Raw genomic sequence first — 20308 nt, 5'->3', positions numbered from 1 at the left:
CTCCAGTTATTTTGACTGATTTTTTAAAGTGATACAACCCCATAACATTATATGTAACTTAATACAGGTTCTGAGAAAAAAGACATGTAAGAGAAGACCATATAAGGATTTTCAAATGTAAACATACAATATAAGTTTTGTTATCATAGGAGTCCTGGGTTTTATAACTATAGAAGGGCTTATGTAAACTTTGCAATTATATCACTACACAATGAATCGAATGCATTGCTGTAAAAGTTGATGGCGTTTACTAATCACAGGTGAAATTGATACTATAAGACCATTGATTTAGAGCCTAGGTTGCCCTTTGTTTACAGATATTAGCAGAAGTAAATTACATTGAGTTGTTCAGTTAAGTGTTTACTATGTCTTCCTTTAGTTAAATGACCAAAATATTTCAAAAATTAACTTTGTCTCATTGAGTTCACTATCATCCTCTAATTCAAGATTTAAATTATGTAATTTCAAAGTGTCAGCTACCCCAAGTTCTTCTTTGCCTAAACGGACACGTGAAGAAGAAGAGGATAGCACCATAGAGGCATCAGATCAAGTCTCTGATGACACAGTGGAAATGCCTCTTCCAAAGAAGTTGAAAAGTGTTACCCCTGTAGGAACTGAGGTAAAATACTCTTTCAGTTACAACATTATTAGGTGAATGGACCAGACTCCATTACCTAAAAAACTCCTGTTGAAGTTTCAACTGACAGCTCAGGTGCTGTTGCTGTTGCCAACATTTTTTTCTAATTCTTAGTATATCTTTAATTTAATTATTTGTCAGTTCAGTTAAAAAACAGTTACAGAACACCTAGGTGGCTCAGTCAGTTAAGCATCCAACTCTTGATTCAGCTCTCTCAGGGTTATGAGATCAAGCCCTACTTTGGGCTCTGTGCTGGGTGTGAAGCCTGCTGAAGATTCTCTCTCTCCCTCTCCTGTCACTTCTCCCCGACCTCTCTCTTTCTCTCTCTTAAAATAAAACAAAACACAGTTATAAAAATCTAATTTGTATTCCATTCCCAGGTTGGGTGTTTTTTTATTTTTTTTATTTTTTTTTAATTTATTAATTTATTTATTTGACAGACAGAGGTCACAAGTAGGCAGAGAGGCAGGCAGAGAGAGAGAGAGCGGAGGAAGCAGGCTCCCCGCCAAGCAGAGAGCCCGATGCGGGACTCGATCCCAGGACACTGAGATCATGACCCGAGCTGAAGGCAGCGGCTTAAGCCACTGAGCCACCCAGGCGCCCGGGTGTTTTTTTAATTCAAAGGATAAATAAAGAGTTTAAGTTTCATGAACATTTTAAACCATTGTCTGACTTCTTTTTCTCAGATTAACCGAAACTATATCCCCTTTATTTGCTTTTTTGAAGCTGAAATTGTAGTGAATTAAGTTTTACTCTAAAACATTAAGACTACTCAGTTAATATAATTAGCATGTATTTAATTAATGTAAGTCTTGTTTATACTGAATAGGAATGTGATTGATTATATCATATAATATAAGAACATTTATATTGTACTGCTTCATAAAATTAGAGATTGAAGCTTTATTTTATTGAGAGAACTAGCTGAGCAGATGATCCCTCATCTAGTGAATTGATCTGGTTAACACACTTGTGTGTTACGATTCAGGAAGAAGTTATGGCAGAAGAAAGTACTGATGGAGAGGTAGAAACTCAAGTATATAACCAAGATTCTCAAGATTCCATTGGAGAAGTAAGTAAAACATATTTTAAATAGCAAATTGTTGCTTTTAATAAATGAAATTTGCTTTGACAAATTGAAACATTATTTGGACTTCTTTTAAACTTGATGCTTTTAAACTTCAGGGAATATTGGAATTACCATCGCAGTTTCTGCTTTGCTTTACTCCTAATTAGTATACTGCCTTAGAAACGTCATGAAAGAATTTTTTTTTTTTTACCTCAGTCCATTAGGCATCTGTCCATTGGGCATTTGACTCTTGATTTCGGCTCAGAGCATGATCCTCAGGGTCATGAGAATTGAACCCTGACCGAGCAGTGTGCTCAGCACGGAGTCGACTTGACCCTCTCCCTGAGACTACTCCCCTAGCCCCTATTCATGCCTGTGCACACGCACTCTAATAAGTAAATAAATAAAATCTTTTTTTAAAAAAATTTTTTTGTTTATACTTGGTACAGATTTTGGCAAGCCAAGAGTCGTCATGAGTAAAGATTAATCCCGTTGATTATTTGGAGGTATAAGCGCTGGCTGAGTCTTGAGTTAATCTATAGTGCCCCTCGATGGTCCTCTGTTGTTCTCCCCTCTCTTGCTTCTCTTACTGAATTAAAATAACCTATGAAAGGAAATGCACTTGTGTATTTTTTTAATTTTCTGAACTCTAAGTGAGGCCTTTCCAGAGGCGCCCTCACTAGGGGAAATGGGTAGTCTCTGAAGCTACAAACCATTAGGTTCCGTTCCTGACTGTACCATTTAGAAGCTATGTGACTATGGAAAGTCATTGATTCTCTCTAAGCCTTAGTCTCCTTATCTGTTGAAATAATATAACATGATTTTTAGCATTATAAAGTACCTAAAATAGTACCTGCCACACATTAGGTGCTCAAAACACTATTTACTTTTCTTTCATCCACTCTGCCACACTAATTGAGAATTCAATTCATAATTTAACTACTACTAATAAACTCATTACTGTGTATGCCAAGTGTTCTAAGAAGTTAGCATTTATTAACAAACTTAATCCTTAACAGCCCAATATGGGTAAAGAAACTAATAGTCAAATAAGTAACATACCAAAGTTCTGATAGCACCGAAACTGGAACTTGAACTCGGGCTGTCTAGGTTCTAGTTATGCTCTTTTCCCTGAAAGAGTTTTTGCTGGATTAATTTTCAGGATCATTTATTCTAAAATTGTCTGTATGAAATTAAGGAGTTATCTCAAGCTAATTATAAGCAACCGTAGATTGCAAGTGAATTTTAGTTTCTTAGATGCATTAATTTTTAAGTTAATTTTCCCTAAGAACAGAAAACCAGACCTTAGAGATGAATGCATAGTACTCTAAATGACCTCTATTTCATGTATCCTTCAGAGGTCGTATCTGAAAAGTATAATAACAGTTTTGAAATAATATGTGAATTTCTAATTTATTGCCAGACTTGGTTAAGTTACACTAAAGTCTTTACAAAGCTTTTTCTTGAGATTGGCAAAATTGTCTGACTCAAAGTGCCGTTTGGCTTCCATTCCACTTTTAGCACTATCTACTGAATGTGTAACAGTTCGTTTTTCTGATTTTCTGACAGTGAAGCAGATGTTCTTTATAAGTGTTGCTTTTCTTGAAATAAGCACGTCCCTTTGAAGCCCATTTTAATTATATCATGAATTGCTCATTTTTACAGCAAATGTAATCTTTATGAATGAGTTCATAAGAGTTTTGCTTAGACTTGTACAAAAAATAGATTGCCATGTGCTTAACTAAAAAGTAGACATTTAATTTTTTTATAGTAAATAACAAAAATAAAGCTTTACATTACAGTTTATTTCAGTAGCTAACAAGATGGAAATATGAGGATGAATTAAGCAAAGAATTATTTTTGTTCCTGATGTCTTTAATGTGGTTTGAAGGCTTAAAATAGTGAGTTTTTAGGAGGAGAAGTGCCTTTGTAAATTTACAGCAATAATAGCTTATTTTGTTTAGTGTGTTTCCTAGACTATTTCTGGTTTGGGGAGTAAACTTTTTTTTAAATAATAGTAAGTTGCAGGCCCATGGATATTCTTTTTTCTGACATTGGTTTACAACTGCATTGTCATCTAATCACATTGGTTGTTGAACACTTCAAATATAGCTAGTCTGAATTGAGATAAGCTGTGAGTATAAAATATACATTGGGTTTTAAAGACTAATTACAAATTTTAAAAGGTAGAATATCTGATCGGTAATTTTTAGTTTGATAACATACTGAGATATTTTGTATATATTAATATCATTACACTAATTTCACTTGTTTCCTTTTTTAAGTTTGAAATGACTACTAGAAAATTTAAAATCATGTAAATGACTCACTTTGGGGATGACAATATGTTTCTTTTGAATAACACTTATCTACAATATTCCCCTGGTAGTTATGAATACACATATATTTATATTTATATATATGTAAATATATACATTCACATATATATATCCTTTTTTTTTCTTTTTTAGTGATTAGCCAGTGAGGTTTTTAATAATTCTTCTATAGGAAGACAGTAAAGAAATCCAATGATTTATTTTCTTTAGCATGTGTTTCAAATTAATTCTGCTTTTTTTGTTTTTTAAGATTTTTTCATTTGTTTTTAGAAAGAGCATGTGAGTGAGGGGAGGGGCAGAGGGAGAGGGGGAAGGAATCTCAAGCTGACTCTGTGCTGAGTGTGGAGCCTGACTTGGGGCTTGCTGCCAGGCTCAATCTCATGACCCTGAGATCATGACCTGAGCCGAAATCAAGAGTTGGACACTTAAACTGAGCCACACAGGTGCCTCAAATTTTTTTTTTTTTTTTTTTTTTTTTTTAATTTTTTTTTTTTTTTTTTTTTAAGATTTTATTTATTTATTTGACAGAGAGAAATCACAAGTAGGCAGAGAGGCAGGCAGAGAGAGAGAGAGAGGAGGAAGCAGGCTCCCTGCTGAGCAGAGAGCCCGATGCGGGACTCGATCCCAGGACCCTGAGATCATGACCCGAGCTGAAGGCAGTGGCTTAACCACTGAGCCACCCAGGCGCCCCAGGTGCCTCAAATTTATTCCTTTTTTTTTTTTTTCCTTAATTTTTTAAACAGATTTTATTTATTTACTTCAGAGAGAGAACGAGAGCATGAGGTGGGGAGGGACAGAGGGAAAGAGAGAAGCAGACCCTGCTGAGCAGGGTGCTCTTGGGCTCAGTCCCAGGACCCTGGGACCATGACCTGAGCCGAAGACAACTAACTGAGCCACCCACTCTAATTCTGCTTTTAAAACCATATTTTAAAAATAAAATGCTACCAGTCCACATGTATATGTACTGTCTTACATATACAGTATCTCACTGGTAGTTTTAGGTATATTTAACATTCTAAATTTTTAAGTTTTCATTTTGTTACTCTTAAAGGGAGTTACCCAGGGAGATTATACTCCAATGGAAGACAGTGAAGAAACCTCTCAGTCTCTGCAAATAGACCTTGGACCCCTTCAGTCAGATCAGCAAACAACAACTTCATCCCAAGATGGTCAGGGCAAAGGAGATGATGTCATTGTGATTGACAGTGATGATGAAGAAGAGGATGATGATGAAAATGATGGGGAACATGAGGTAAATCATCCATTGTTTTGTTTTGTTTTTTTAAAAGATTTTATTTATTTATTTGACAGACAGAGATCACAAGTAGGCAGAGAGGCAGGCAGAGAGAGAGAGAGGAGGAAGCAGGCTCCCTGCCAAGCAGAGAGCCCGATGCGGGACTCGATCCCAGGACTCTTAGATCATGACTGTTTTGCCTTTTTATCCAAATAGTTCTGAAATTAATATTTTATAATGAAATTGAGCATAGAACAAGTGATGAAAAAAATCCATCTTTTTTCATTGCTAAGCCCTTTAGGATTTGCTAAATTTGTTAATTAAACTTAATTTTAAATCTTATTGATAAGAGACTGGATTTAATTATAAGCTCTATCATTTCTAGAGATAAGAAGAGAGTAAGATTTTTTTTTCTTATATAATCCCATAATTTTTTTCAAAAAATAATGGAGGGTTTTTTGTTGTTTCTTTGCTAATTGAAGCATATTTTAAGTGAAACTATATTTTATTTTGGGAATTAAACCTATATTGACAACCACTCATTTTAGAAGCTTTCATTAATCAAACAATGTTTTTTAAAAGCTCATAGTGTAGTATAATTTCATGATTTGTTTTCTTTGATTCCACCCTTTAAATTTAGAAATAAAGTGGCATCTGACACTTTGTAGACATTTAGGAGCTTTGGTCTTTGAACTGATCTCATGTGAACAGTTAGAAAACAGAACTGATGATTATTGTACTCATTCCAGTAAGCCTCACAATTTTGATATTTGCTGCCCCTGAATGTATTCCATACAGTTCTCGAGACAGCTCCTGTGTCCTGATCAGTGGTATGTCATTGAACTTTTTAGATATGCTATCAAGAAGTGCAGAATATGTGTGCTACATCTAAGATCTTGTTTTTACTTGGGCGTGTGTCTACCAGGATTACGAGGAGGATGAAGATGATGATGATGATGATGAAGACGACACAGGGATGGGAGACGAGGGCGAGGACAGTAACGAAGGCACCGGCAGTGCGGACGGCAATGATGGATATGAAGCTGACGATGCTGAGGTAACCGGCTGGGACTTTGATCATCCACTTTCTTCAAGAACTTTGCAGAAAACATAATGATTTCCAAGGATATTCACAGACCTATATTCTCAGAACACTAAAACTTTTTATACCTTTGGGGTTTTTTGTTGTTACTGTGGTTTAGTTATTCTGTTTTAAGATAATTGTTTGATTTATTTGCTCTTAGTCATCATATTTTGTTTATAGGGCGGTGATGGGACTGATCCAGGTACAGAAACAGAGGAAAGTATGGGTGGAGGTGAAAGTAATCAGAGAGCTGCTGATTCGCAAAACAGTGGTGAGACCTTTTTTCATCTCTTTTTAATTGAATGCTTCTGGTAGTGTCTTCTAAATTAGGATTGCATTTAATTATGTAGGAAATAACACTCAGTAAATTGGCAAGAGATTAGCTTATTTCTAGGTTTGCTGCTATTATCTTACAAAGTCTAGTATATTTATCACTCTGAAGTCATACTGTCTTTTCTAATACATCAAGCTTCTTTAAGATTCCAGCGTTCTGAAATCTGTAAAGTGTTACAAGTACAGTGTGTTGCTGGTCTTTTTACTAAGTGGAAAAGTTAGATTAGGGACCTCTAACAGCAGTATTAGCAGTTCACAGTCAGAAGAGGTTGTCTGAATCAAGCCCACATTTGAAGGTTTATGGGTATTGGAGCTTTACTGGTTGACTGGTTTTTCCATTGAATAAAAGATATTTTGGTTACTGTGACATACTTTTGTTAAATATTTGAAAGGATGAGTCCTGACCTCACTGAAATGTTAGGTATTAAAGGATTATGGAAATCATAGAAAGTAATTTTATTTTAGAATCTTTTTAAAATGTGTTAAGGAATCGGTAATCATCTGGTATATTACTCTGATTTTACAGATAATACTGAGCTAAAATCATAAATGGTAACATAGTAAAACCTTATATATTTAGACTGTTGAGAAAACAGTGTGTCTGAGTTTCCATATGAGCCTGTGTGTATAAGAATGCAAGGTACATGCTTTTTTGAATTAAGATAAAGCAAAGGTATAATCAACCTTTCAACTTTAAAGTTTTTTAAGAAAAAAATATTAATCCATACACTAAAAAATAGTACTGCTTTCTAGGGGACATAAGGAGAGAGATTGATAATACTTTGGCCTATAAATTACATTTTATAAAACACTGTGGATTTAAGAAACATCTTGTGTGTGTCATATAGTCAGGATACAGGAGGAAGTATTTTTTGCCTCCTTTGATATTATCACTAAAAGTTAAGTTTTTGGGGGGGCTAGTGTTCATAGCCATTTTTCCCATATACAAAGCATACAGTAGATGCTCATTGAATCCCTTTGAAGACTTTGTTATTTACAATCATGCAAAAATAGGCCCAGTGCTCTGGATAAAAATAAATTAGTGGATGGATTTGGTATATTGCCAGAAAGTTACAAAAAGAGTGCTTTTCTTGAGCAGCTGTACTTGAAATTAAATTACAGTTGACCCTTGAGCAGTGCCGGGGTTAGGGACTCCAAACCCCCTGCATAGTCAAATATTAACATATAACTTTTGATTTCCCAAAAACTTGACTACTAATAGCTGACTATGGACCCAGAAGCCTTACTGATATCATTAAGATAGTTGATTACCACATATTTGTAGTTTATCATACTGTAATCTTACAATAAAGTAAGTTAGAGAAAAGAAAACATTATTAAGACAATCATAAGGAGGAGAAAATACATTTACAGTATGTACTGTAAAAAATCCCCTGAAAGTGAACTTGTGTAGTTCAAAGCCATGTTGTTCAAGGGTCACCTGTGTTCAATTCTTATAATAAGCTTATCAGTTTAGGTACCAGTTAAGAATCTGAGAGTGAGTGCCTGGCTGGCTCAGTCAGTAGTGCATGGGACTCTTGAGCTTGGGGTTATAAATTCGAGCCCCGTGTTGGGTGTAGAGGTTAGCCAGAATCCGATTCCAGACCTTGACTTGTAAAACCACTAAATTCTGATAGCCTACTTTCGCAGTGAGAGACAGCTTCTGTTGTTTCTAGCATGTATGTAGAAGACCTAGACATGTGAAGAACCATTGACATTCAAAGTTTAAGAAATCTGGAATATAAACGTTATCTTTTAATTGGTTCCATTAACCAACCTAAGAAATAGACCCGAAGAGGTTAGGGGATTTGCCTTAAGCCATTCAGCTGATAATTGCACTCCCATTCTCCACACCTCACTTCTTTCCTTCTGAAAGTATTGGTGAGGTGAACATTCCTAGTGGTGGGATTTATACCTCTAGGGAATTGTCCCAGTTATTCTGTGGTAAATTTAGTAGTTCAAAATAAGCTTCTCTTTTCCTGTAGGTGAAGGTAATACAGGTACTGCAGAGTCCTCTTTTTCCCAGGACATTTCTAGAGAACAGCAGCCATCATCAGCATCTGAAAGACAGACTCCTCGAGCACCTCAGTCTCCAAGACGCCCTCCACACCCTCTTCCGCCACGACTCACCATTCATGCTCCACCTCAAGAATTGGGGCCACCAGTTCAGGTAGTAAAAGTGAATGTTTTAATGTTTTAGCATATTTTTATAAACTTTTTTGAACTGAAATGAATCTCTTATTTTTCTTGAAATACAGCAGTAGTTTAGTTTACTTCATAAGTAATGTGAACTTTGGAAAGGGCAAGGCTTACTAAAAGTTGTGTATAAATTGAAATAGTTACAATTCCAGCAAATAAAGATCCGGTCACTCTTTGTACAGATTAAAAAAGAAAAAGGGTCTCTTGGATTTTAATTAAAGTAAATTTTATTTTAGCAGCTAACTACCATGTATTTTGAAGGTTTCTTTCTCTAAGGTGCTTGTGTGTGTTTGTTATTGTTGTTTTCAAAAAGAAATGTCTGTTCTGCTTAAGAGACATTTTTTCTTTCATTTTTTTTCAGTAGTACATGTTAACTTCCACTCTTATAATTACGGAAAGGATGCATGACCCTCAATATGTAGCACCCTTTATAATAGGGTTGGACATCTCTTAATCAGAAACTTGCAGAAACAGCAGAAAAACTACAAAGGCTTTTAGTAATCTAGTTTGAGTCTTATCCTGTAACATAGTGTACTAAAAACTGCCAAGTGGGATTCTGCTAAACTACCACAGATGAAAATAACCTCATTCTTTAAAAATATAAAGTCTTAATGGTTATGTGTGGATCCTACAAAATATACCAAATCTACCAATTTAGAATTGTCCAAATTGGGGAACAGTTTATATGAAGACAGTATTACTGTTTGAACTCCAAAGGATAATTAAGCTTTAAGATCCAAAGACATACTTAACTAATGTTTTAGGTTAAGGAAGTAGAAACTAGATTAGATACATACAAATAAAATAGGATCAGAGATTGGCTTTAAATATTGGTTAATATTTTGTGTGGGTTAATAAAAATATTTGGTGGTTTATGTAGTCTCTACAATTAAAAAGTTAACATTATTTGCTTATTTATTTAAAGATTTTATTTATTTGAGAGAGAGAGCACGAGAGCAGGGAGGGTCAGAGGGAGAAGCAGACTGCCCACTGAGAAGGGAGCCCGAAGTGGGACTTGATCCTGGGACTCTAGGATCGTGACCTCAGCTGAAGGCAGTCGCCCAACCAACTGAGCCATCCACGTGTCCAAAAATTTATCACTATTTAAACAGAATTCTTTAGTGCAAACATCAGTAATTTTTCCTGAGAAGATATTCTGATGGTTGTATTAACTGCTAACATTTGAGTTCTCTTATTACCATTGTAATAAGCTGTATCTGTTGGTACTTGGTTCTTGTTTTATTGCCTGATTCCTTGAAACAAATATAATTCCTTTCTTGACACAGAGAATTCAGATGACTCGGAGGCAGTCTGTTGGACGGGGACTTCAGTTGACTCCTGGAATTGGTGGCATGGTAACTATCTACCCATTATGTAAAAGTGACTCATTTGTTTAGCAAATAAGTGTATATGTTTCTGTCATATCTGTTTATTCCCCCATTTCTGTCTTTGTTTTAGCAGCAGCATTTTTTTGATGATGAAGACAGAACAGTTCCAAGTACCCCAACTCTTGTGGTGCCACATCGTACTGATGGATTTGCTGAAGCAATTCAGTAAGTTAAGGAAGGAGAAACACATTTTGTGACTAATAATTTTCTTCCTGTTTCCCTGTCAGTTTCTTTATATTTGGTAGATTCATTACATGTCATTACGTGTTGAGTACTCTATTGTGTACTAAGCACTTGTGGTAGGAGGGTTGAGGATATAGTGTTGGGGAAAATTATATAAAGGTGAGTGAAGTGGGGGCACCTGGGTGGCTTAGTGGGTTAAGTGTCTGACTCTTATTGGCTCAGGTCATAATCTTAGGGTCGTGAGATCGAGCCCCATGTCAGGCTTCAAGCTTAGCATAGAGCCTGCTTATGGTTCTGTCTCCCTCTCCTTCTGCTCCTACACCTACCCCCCACCCCAGCTCATGCACTGTGCACTCATTCTCTCTCTTAAAAAAAAAAAAAGGTGAATGAAATATAGTTGCTGCCATCAGGAATTTGAAACATAAAGGCAGAATAAGAGTGGCTAACACACAAACTTCAGGGGTACCTGGATGGCTTAGTCGGTTGAGTGTCTGCCTTTAGCTCAGGTCATGATCCCAGGGGTCCTGGGATTGAGCTCCACATTGGGCTCCATGCTCAGCAGGGAGTCTACTAGTCTGCTTCTCTTTCTGCCCTTCCCCCCAATGCTTACAATCTCTCTCTCAGATAATTTTTAAAAGAACAAAACAAAACAAAAAAATACACAGACTTCAGAGTCAGAATACTGTACTGCTTACTAGTGTATCAGGCTATTTAGGTTCTCTATTCCTGAGTATCTTCATTTACTAAGGGGAATAATAATACAGTAATTCCTACCATGTAAGTTGTGAGAATTAAATGAACTGAATTTATGCTAACATGTTTAAAATATTCCCTGGCACATAGTAAACGCTGTGCAGATGTTGATGAAGGTGTTGGTAATGATTGTGATGAGATGATATTACTTCAAAAGCCAAGCATATGAGGAACTGTTACCCAAACAATCTAGAAGAATAAAAGCATAAGCAATAGGCTTAAGACAAAAGAAATGATTTAGTCCAGCAATCAGGAGGAAGGAATCTGAGACGACTTAATGAGGACAACATTGAGTTGAGTCTTAGAAAAGAACACCTGACACTTACTGAACATTTCCATGAATCAGTTTATTTAATCTTTAGAGCTATGAGAGTGGACACCATTAATGTTCAGTTTTACAGATTAGGAAGCACAGAGTTGTAAACAAATTTGTGAAAGTTCAGACAGCCAAAAAGTGGCAGTTTTTGGTTTAAACCAGTTGGTCTGGGTCTAGAACCTAAGTTAACTATGCTATACAACTACTTTTAAAGGATAAAAAAACTTCCTGTGTGAAGTACACGTTTAATTGTGGCTGAAGTATTATCTGCATACCAAGATGTAATTGAGTAAATGAAAAAGTTTCCACAAACTTGGGAAAAGATTGATTGTTCTGTATATGATACATACAGCCAGACATTCAAAACCTTTTTTTTTTTTTCTTAAGATTTTATTTATTTATTTGACAGAGCACAAGCAGGGGGAGTGGGAGAGGGAAAAGCAGTCTCCCCACTGAGCAGGGAGCCCGATGTGGGACTGGGATCATGACCCGAGCCAAAGGCAGATGCCCAACCAACTGAGCCACCCAGGCACCCCAAAACCTTTTTTTAAAGATTATTTATTGATTTATTGATTTGAGAGAGTGTGCATGTGCATGCAGAATCAGGGAGAGAGGGGAAGGAGAAGAACAAGCTCCACACCAAGAGCAGAGCCTCAGACGAAGCTCGATCCCATGACCCTGAGATCATGACCTGAGCCGAAACTGAGAGGCTGACGCTCAGCTGACTGAGCCACTCAAGTGCCCCTATCAAACCTATTTTAAACTTGTGCAGTTTACCATAACTCATCTTGATTAACACAGTTTTACAATCACTGTCTGTTCCTCCCTTCTGGAAGTCAGCCTGTCAGAAGCAGACACAGGTTCTGAGTGACAGCCAGTCGGCAGATTCTTGCATAGCTCAGAATGCAAGATTCTTTTATAGTAGGATAATTTTATGAAAATAAATTTAAAAAAAAAAGAAAAAGAAAATAAGTTTTAAAATCTACCTGAAAGAGAATGTTCTGAACTAAAGCAATAATGTTGATGTGGAAAAGAAAAGAAAGAGTTAATTACAAACATAAAATCCATAAACATTAGTGACTGGCTAGTGAAGAAAGGTAGGGTGGGGAGTGGGCAAAGAGAGATAATGCTGTTTTATATCCTGGGCTGTGGGCGGGAAGATGGATGATAGTGTTATTAGAACAAGGGGAAAACAGGTGTCCAACCAGCTAATAATAGAATTTTTCTAGACTTTGGGAACCATCTTGTGAGCTCTTTCAGGTAAGAAATGGGGTAGAGGTGACTTGATTGATCTATGGCTCAACAGTGAAAGCTAAGATAAAACTTTGTCTTGTGACTTCATTCTCTTTTTCTGGTGCATCTCATTTTAGATTTGTATTGTTTTTAGTGTATCTACATGAAATTAAATGTCCAGCAGATTCAGGAAATGTGAGGCATAGTTCAAGAGACCTGAAAGTTACATGTAAATTTCACGTATATAAATCATGTGTAATATTATTAAATTCATTCACAACACAGATTTTAAGAATATTATTATAAGGATTTCGGTATCAACTTTACTTCAGTCTGGTTTTTTCCTGCTTTATGATTATTCTTCCTTCTCATGTATTGTTTTCCCTCGTTGTGGTTTAAACAAGATTAACTTTAAATTTTAACTTAAGTTCATTTTTTTCTCTTTAGTTCCCCACAGGTTGCTGGTGTCCCTAGATTCCGGTTTGGGCCACCTGAAGATATGCCACAGACAAGTTCAAGTCACTCTGATCTTGGCCAGCTTGCTTCTCAAGGAGGTAAGTAAATTAATAAATGCTTAGATCACCTGGGTTCATGAATATTCAGTAATAAGCTATTCTGATGGGATTTTTTTTAAGTGAGCAAATACAAATTTTTTTAAGTTGGTATCTAATTCCTATCCAAACTTATAGGAGAAGCTATATTTACTACATATTCAATGTTGTTTTACATATAAATCTTACCTTTTCTTTTTTTTTTTTTTTAAAGATTTTATCTATTCATTTGACAGAGAGAGATCACAAGTAGGCAGAGAGGCAGGCAGAGAGAGGGGAAGGGAAGCAGGCCCCACCTGCTGAGCAGAGAGCCTGATGCGGGACTCGATCCCACGACCCTGAGATCATGACCTGAGCCGAAGGCAGCGGCTTAATCCACTGAGCCACCCAGGCGCCCTAAATCTTACCTTTTCAACAAAATTCTCAGTTCTTTGAGCATAGAGTAGCTTTTACATTTATTATCTCTTTTGGCTCCTAGTACAGTGTCATATGTCTACTAAGTATTCAGGAATATTTTTTGAACCAATATAAATACATAGGTACTCCGAGTCATTTTAAAGTTGTTGGAAGGAATGCAGCATATTTTATATTTAGTTTGATACTTAACATTCCTAGTTAAATGTATAAAACTAGTTAGATGTTTTCCACAAACATTAAAAATAAGAAAAAAAGATACTTAAAATAATGTGGAAAAAAATGACCCCTAAATTAAGTAATGGTAGTTGGTTGTTGAACATGAATTGTGCTCTTTGTGGAATTAATTACCTTTTAATCCTCAGTCAGCATCCATATAACCAGGTAGATTCGTGGGAAGCTATATGGCATTTTATTAAGTGAGTAAGGAACGCATACTGCTGTTACCCCCAAATAAAGATTAATCTGTAGCCCTCATATAAGTCATATATGTTTTATATAAATTTAAATTTTTATATGGCTCTTTATTTTATAGGACAATTAAGGCTTGGAAGACAGAGCTAGGCTTAAATTGGAATTCTATTTACTACCTTTGTAATTTTGGGGAAGTTAATCAACCTCCTAGAAATTCCAATTTCTTTAGGAAAAAGGGGAAGAGTAATATCTCGTAGTTTTGGTGAGTAGACTCAACCATGGTACCAGATTCATAGTTGAGTACTCAATAAAGTTAGCTTGTATCAACCCGTAAAGAGCAGCATTTTAGGTGTTTTTTCAAAGGATACTGAATGTTTGTAAACTTAAAGGATGCGTTTCAATTACGTTTAAATTTTTGAGAGATTGATTTTTGCCTGATCAGTGAATTAGTGGGCTTCAGCAAAGTTGGGTGTCTGCTGATTTCATGTTTTTCTTTCAGATACCTGGCATATTGATAGTTCTGTGTTCTTTCAATCATTCATTAATATCTAGAATTGTCTTTAGGTTTAGGAATGTATGAAACACCCCTCTTCCTAGCTCATGAAGAAGAGTCAGGTGGCCGAAGTGTTCCCACTACTCCTCTGCAAGTAGCAGCCCCAGGTAGGTACCACAGGCGGACTCGTAGATCATGTGCTTTAGTGGTAAAATGGAAAACTGTGTGACACCTTCTGGCTAAAAATTAGGTAAACCACCAATTAAAGTATTCTTTTCTTTACATTTTGAAGTGACAGTGTTTACGGAGAGCACCACGTCTGATACTTCAGAGCATGCCTCTCAGTCTGTTCCAATGGTGACAACATCCACTGGCACTTTATCCACCACAAATGAAACAGCAGCAGGTGATGATGGAGATGAAGTATTTGTGGAGGCAGAATCTGAAGGGTAAGTATTTACTTTATAATTTCTGCTTGCTTTAGACTTTGACACTTGTTTTCCTTTAGCCAGGAAACAGTTTGTTGAGCTGTATTTTTAGTAGTATCCCATTACAAAAATAAACCAAGCCATACATTTTGGAAGACTAATTTTTGCATATAGTAATATATCTTAGGGCTTGGATGTTATTACAGCAGACAAGTAATTTTTGAAATGTTTATCGCCCTGAAAATTACATGATGTAGTCTAGAAAAATGATGTCTAAAATCACTGATAACTTTGAATTCATGTAGCTGCTTGAACTTTCCCTAAGAAAGAAGTCTTTCTGTGAAAATTTGGAAAGACTAACTTTCCATTTTGTAGTGGGCTCTCAAATGAACCTCACTTACTCTTTCTTTATGTGCATTTAGAACTTGATGTCTGAAATATTAACTTCTTAAAAATTAGAAATTTTCTAGTAGTTTTTAAGACCTGATTGCATTTTAGCATGTCAGTTATATACAAAGTTTAACAAAAGAAGTGTTTTATGACATAGCTTCTGGATTTTTTTTTTTTAAGTCAAAGGGTGTAGAGTTATTTCATGCAAAGAACCACTAACATTGGTCTCAGAGAAGTATTTAGCTTTCAAAGCAGAACCTAATTCTTTACAAAATAAAAAAGTTGGACTGTGTAGAGGCACAGCTAGAAGTAGAAAACAGATTTGCTAGGTAGAGCTCAAAGATTTTGTTTTATTAAGCAGTATTTACTTGCATAATTATATACCAATTCTAGTATATGAGGGAAAAAAGCAAGCCCATTATTATGCTCTAACATAGTGCTGCTTAATTTGGGGGGGGACTACAGACCCTGCTAAGAATACCAGTTGCCATTAATTTTATATCATGCATGCAAGACACTTTAGATATGTCATTTCTGGGGCACCTGAGTGGCTCAGTCATTAAGCATCTGCCTTCAGCTCAGGTCATTATCCCAGGGTCCTGGGTTCAAGCCCCGAATCAGGCTCTCTGCCCACCGGGAAGCCTGCTTCTTTTTCTCCCATTCCCACTGCTTGTATTCCCTCTCTCACTGTCTCTCTCTCTCTCTCTCTGTCAAATAAATAAGTAAATAAAAAGATATGTCATTTCTAACCTACACAAAATCTTTGTAAAGTATTCCATTTTACAGTGAGAAAGCTCAGACTCAGAACATGTTAAAATAACTTGCTTAGGTCACTGGTAAGTGGTTGAGACTGGATTTGACCTGTGACTTCAGCCCCATGCACTTGGTCCTTCAGTAGCACATCTCAACTTCAGCAGGTAGTCATGAGAGAGATCTTTCAGAGACGGTGTTACTAGTGACTGCCCTGAAGCTTGCCCATAACAAAACTGGAGCAGATTGAACTTATTTTTGTACTATTCTTTCCCTTACTTGTGTTTTGATGTGCTTTATTGAATGGGAGAGAGACTGTTTGATTGAATGGGGAGAGAGTTAACAGCTGTTGAGCCAGGAATTCACGTACCTGCAGCATGTCTCATCTGGGCTAGAGCCCATGGTGAGTTAGTGGCAGGTTGTTTAAGAGACTTGTGAGTTATTTTAGTACTTTGCCTTCCTAGAAAAGTGTTTTGAGATTTCAAAAATCTGTATAATATATCTCATACAAATATTGCCAAGAATGTGTATATCCTTTGTCAAAAAGAAAAAATAACAAAGAAGGGAAATAAAAACTAAAATTGGAACATGTCCTAGTGAGAAGAGGAATAAGGAAAAAACAGTTTGAGCTGTCTTTTCCCCTGCTCCTTTAAAAAAAAAAAATACACAGTTTCCAATATTAAGAGTCTACAGTGTCTTATTTAAGTGATAAACTGTATCAGAAAAAGTTTAGGAACAATTTAGGATACCTCCAGGATCAGTTTTGTATTTTCCAATCAATTTTTGTTTTCTTTTCTTAGTATTAGTTCTGAAGCAGGCCTAGAAATTGATAGCCAGCAGGAAGAAGAACCTGTTCAGGCATCTGATGAGTCAGATCTTCCTTCTACCAGCCAGGATCCTCCATCCAGCTCTTCTGTAGGTAAGTTCCTGCTCTGAGTACAACACAACTGATACAACAAACTTGTTTGCAAAAGATGATTTTGTTAGTAACAAAGAAATCATTCTTTTTTTCCCCTGAATTAAAAATGGTTTATTTCAAAGGGAAATTGTATTTTATTAAAGGAAATGTAGTTTTAAGACTCGGTTGTACTAGAAGTGCCACAGGGCTGTGAGGGATGGGTCACTGGGAGGGCAGCTGAGGAGCAGTACTTCAGGTTTCCTGTCTCTTTAAAGGAGTTTCTTGTTATTTGTTCTACATATTAGGATTCTTACATGAGATTTGATTTGGAGAGTTGAAGGGTAGGAGGTCTGTGACTCAAAAAATATTTGAAATTTACTGATTAAACAGTTTCTAAGTTTGGCTTTCAAGTTTTTGAAGTTAACTTAAAGATTATTTTATGTATTTTTCTACAATAAAAATTATTTCTGTGGTACTTTCAAAAAATAATATTTATTGAGCACTTAACTATGTGTTGGACAGCATGCTAAGCCTTTTACATATATTCACTCACTTCTCACATCAACCCAATATGGTAATCACCCATATGGAAATTGAGGCACAGAAACGTGAATAACTTTTCCAAGATACATAGCTAAAAAATGATGGGCAAGCAAGAATATGAACTCAAGAAGTTTGGCTTCAGAGACTCCACTCTTAAACAATTCACTATACTAGCTTATCTGTCTCAAAATTTTTAGGTAGGGAATTACTTTTATTAGTTGAAGAAATACAGTACCAATCATCCACACTAATTATTTTGAATTGTTTATAGCAGTAATTCTCAAATTCTGCCATGGAACCTTCACATTCTATGGAAGACCTGCTTAGTTCTTACTTTCTTTAGTCATGGGACTTTGCTCTCTCAAGATCTCTCTTGCCTATCAGCTGCTTTTCCCAGACATAGCAGCCTGTAAGCCGATAGCCATTGATTCAGATCCCACATCTACCTTAACTAACAGCTAGTAACTTTAAATGTCTGCACAGTTATAAATGAAATATGGATAATCATAACTAGTCTTGCAGTCAGGATTAGAAGTAATGTATATAAATTATATAACTCAATGCATTACACTCAGCAAGACTCAGAAATTGTCAGTTACTAATAATACAATTGCTGAAATCCTCTTCTCCCAATTATATTCTGATATCCCGTGAAAATTATCTTGGACAGTAGAATGTTACATCTTACCAAGGCTTGCACAAGAAAATATGGTTTTTGTCCCCTTTTACAGTTTCTGTAAAATTAGAATGTCTTTAAATTTATTTGATAATATAAAACACTAAGCCTCCTCAGTGGCACCTGGGTGGCTCAGTAGGTTAAAGCCTCTGCCTTCGACTCGGGTCATGATTTCGGGATCCTGGGACCCACATCTGGCTCCCTGCTGAGCGGGGAGTCTGCTTCCCCCTCTCTCTGTCTCTGCCTGCCTCCCTGCCTACTTGTGATCTCTGTCAAATAAATAAAATTTTAAGATCTCTATAAAACAGTAAGCCTCCTCATCTGAACACTTGTTCATTTGGTCAGTAAATATTTGAGTACCTACCGTGTCCTAGGTGATTTGGTAGAAAGTATTACCAAGGAAATGACTTTTAAGTAAAGACAGGAAAGGGCAAAGGAGCAAGCTGTGCAGTTTTTTGAGGAAGGAGTATTCCAGATGAGATCTATAGCAGGTATCTATCAGGCAGCAGGTGGTACATTCAGGATCAGCAAGAGGGCCGGTGTGGTTAGAGCACAGTAAGGCCAGAGAGGCAGGCTAGCAGGAGATAGGAAGGGGGTAGGGAGGAGAGCCCCAGTAGATCATTATAATTGCTTTGGCTTTGGTGGATTTCGGAAGCTTTTAGAGGGCTTCAGAGTGGTGAGAAGTTCTGACTTAAAGATTTAACAGTATCAGTTTGGCTTCTGTGTAAACAAGAGACTGAAAATGTGCAATGAGCAGAAACAAGGAGAAAGTTCGGAGGATATTGTAAATTCGAGGTAAGGACAAGGATGTTTGAGACAGGATGGTAGAGTGAAGTTTTCTGAGAAGTCAGATTTGGGAGTATGTATTTAAATTCGAGCTGGCAAGATTTGCTAATGATTGGATTTGGGGTGTCTGGGAAAGAGGATTCAGATTTGACTCACATTATATGTGGGGGTCTCTTGTTTCCTGAGGGAGGTGATACGTGGTTTTTTTATTGTAGTCCCTGCCTGCTAGCACGGTCATACCTGGATAGGCACCAAGTGAATATGTATTATGTGAGTGCAGTGAATGAATGAAAAAAATCAAGAACTTTTTTTTAATAAGAATATTTTTTCACTTTTTTACCTTTTTTTGTTTGTTAAATGTCCCTTGTTAAAAGTCAAACAACTTTTAAATATTGAAAATAAATGGACACCTCTGCATTTTATTCATGCATTCATTTAGTAACTAGATTTTGCCATTATAAATGCTTTTCTTATTTTTCTTATTTTTTATTTGCTTGCTTATATTTTAATGTTTGGGGTTTTTTCTCTTAGATACTAGCAGTAGTCAACCAAAGCCTTTCAGACGAGTAAGACTTCAGACAACATTGAGACAAGGTGTCCGTGGTCGTCAGTTTAACAGACAGAGAGGTAAATTTCTGACATATTGATTACGTGATAGAATGTAGGATAGCAATACATGGGACAAGTTTTCTAATCCTTAAGCTTCTAACTTGTATGTAGTTTTTTTTTTTAATGTTCCAAGGATTGGAGCATGTGATATTTACACATATCACATATCACATTGAGTATGTGATATTTACTCATCTGTAAGCTTCTCGCAGAAAGACTTGTAAACTACAGTTATATAATGAATATGTGCTTATATTTCATATTTATTCATTTCTTCCTTGAGTTCAAAATAAGATTTGGAGAAGCTGAAGTGTTGCAGTACTAGACAGTTATTTGTTAAATCCCTTCCAGTTGTTGTTACACTTTTTACACAACAGAGTAAAGCTTTGTGACTTTAACTAGTTCAAAAAAATTAAAAATTTTAATATCCCCATGTTTTCTGATGTAACCCTTAAAGATTGTATTCATGCCATGAAACTATTAATCTAATTGTAATAATTTTCAACTGAAGATGTGTGAAATGTCTAACACAGTTTTATATTTATATATCTAGATATTTGATATTGAAAGCAATTTTTATAGTGACCTAGG

At 36.1% G+C, this 20308-nt stretch overlaps 1 protein-coding gene across 2 annotated transcripts in view; it reads left to right on the top strand.

The window, feature by feature from the left end:
- TPR (translocated promoter region, nuclear basket protein) overlaps positions 1 to 20308 on the top strand; it is a 65837-nt gene that overhangs the window by 45310 nt on the left and 219 nt on the right. Inside the window, exons 38-50 of one of the 2 annotated variants that reach the window (XM_004767970.3) lie at positions 471 to 619; positions 1626 to 1709; positions 5094 to 5294; positions 6202 to 6333; positions 6541 to 6631; positions 8679 to 8863; positions 10179 to 10247; positions 10354 to 10445; positions 13213 to 13319; positions 14709 to 14804; positions 14930 to 15086; positions 17006 to 17124; positions 19640 to 19735. In XM_004767970.3, coding sequence (XP_004768027.2) covers positions 471 to 619; positions 1626 to 1709; positions 5094 to 5294; positions 6202 to 6333; positions 6541 to 6631; positions 8679 to 8863; positions 10179 to 10247; positions 10354 to 10445; positions 13213 to 13319; positions 14709 to 14804; positions 14930 to 15086; positions 17006 to 17124; positions 19640 to 19735 — 1578 coding nt within the window. Of the gene's footprint in view, positions 1 to 470; positions 620 to 1625; positions 1710 to 5093; positions 5295 to 6201; positions 6334 to 6540; positions 6632 to 8678; positions 8864 to 10178; positions 10248 to 10350; positions 10446 to 13212; positions 13320 to 14708; positions 14805 to 14929; positions 15087 to 17005; positions 17125 to 19639; positions 19736 to 20308 lie in introns of both variants that reach the window. The other variant, XM_013064215.2, reaches the window with a different exon arrangement.

The sequence above is a fragment of the Mustela putorius genome, unplaced genomic scaffold (genome assembly GCF_011764305.1).
Source record: "Mustela putorius furo isolate JIRA1106 unplaced genomic scaffold, ASM1176430v1.1 tig00537335_pilon_pilon_pilon, whole genome shotgun sequence".
Classification (NCBI taxonomy): domain Eukaryota; kingdom Metazoa; phylum Chordata; class Mammalia; order Carnivora; family Mustelidae; genus Mustela; species Mustela putorius.
This window is presented reverse-complemented; position numbering and strand designations above follow the sequence as displayed.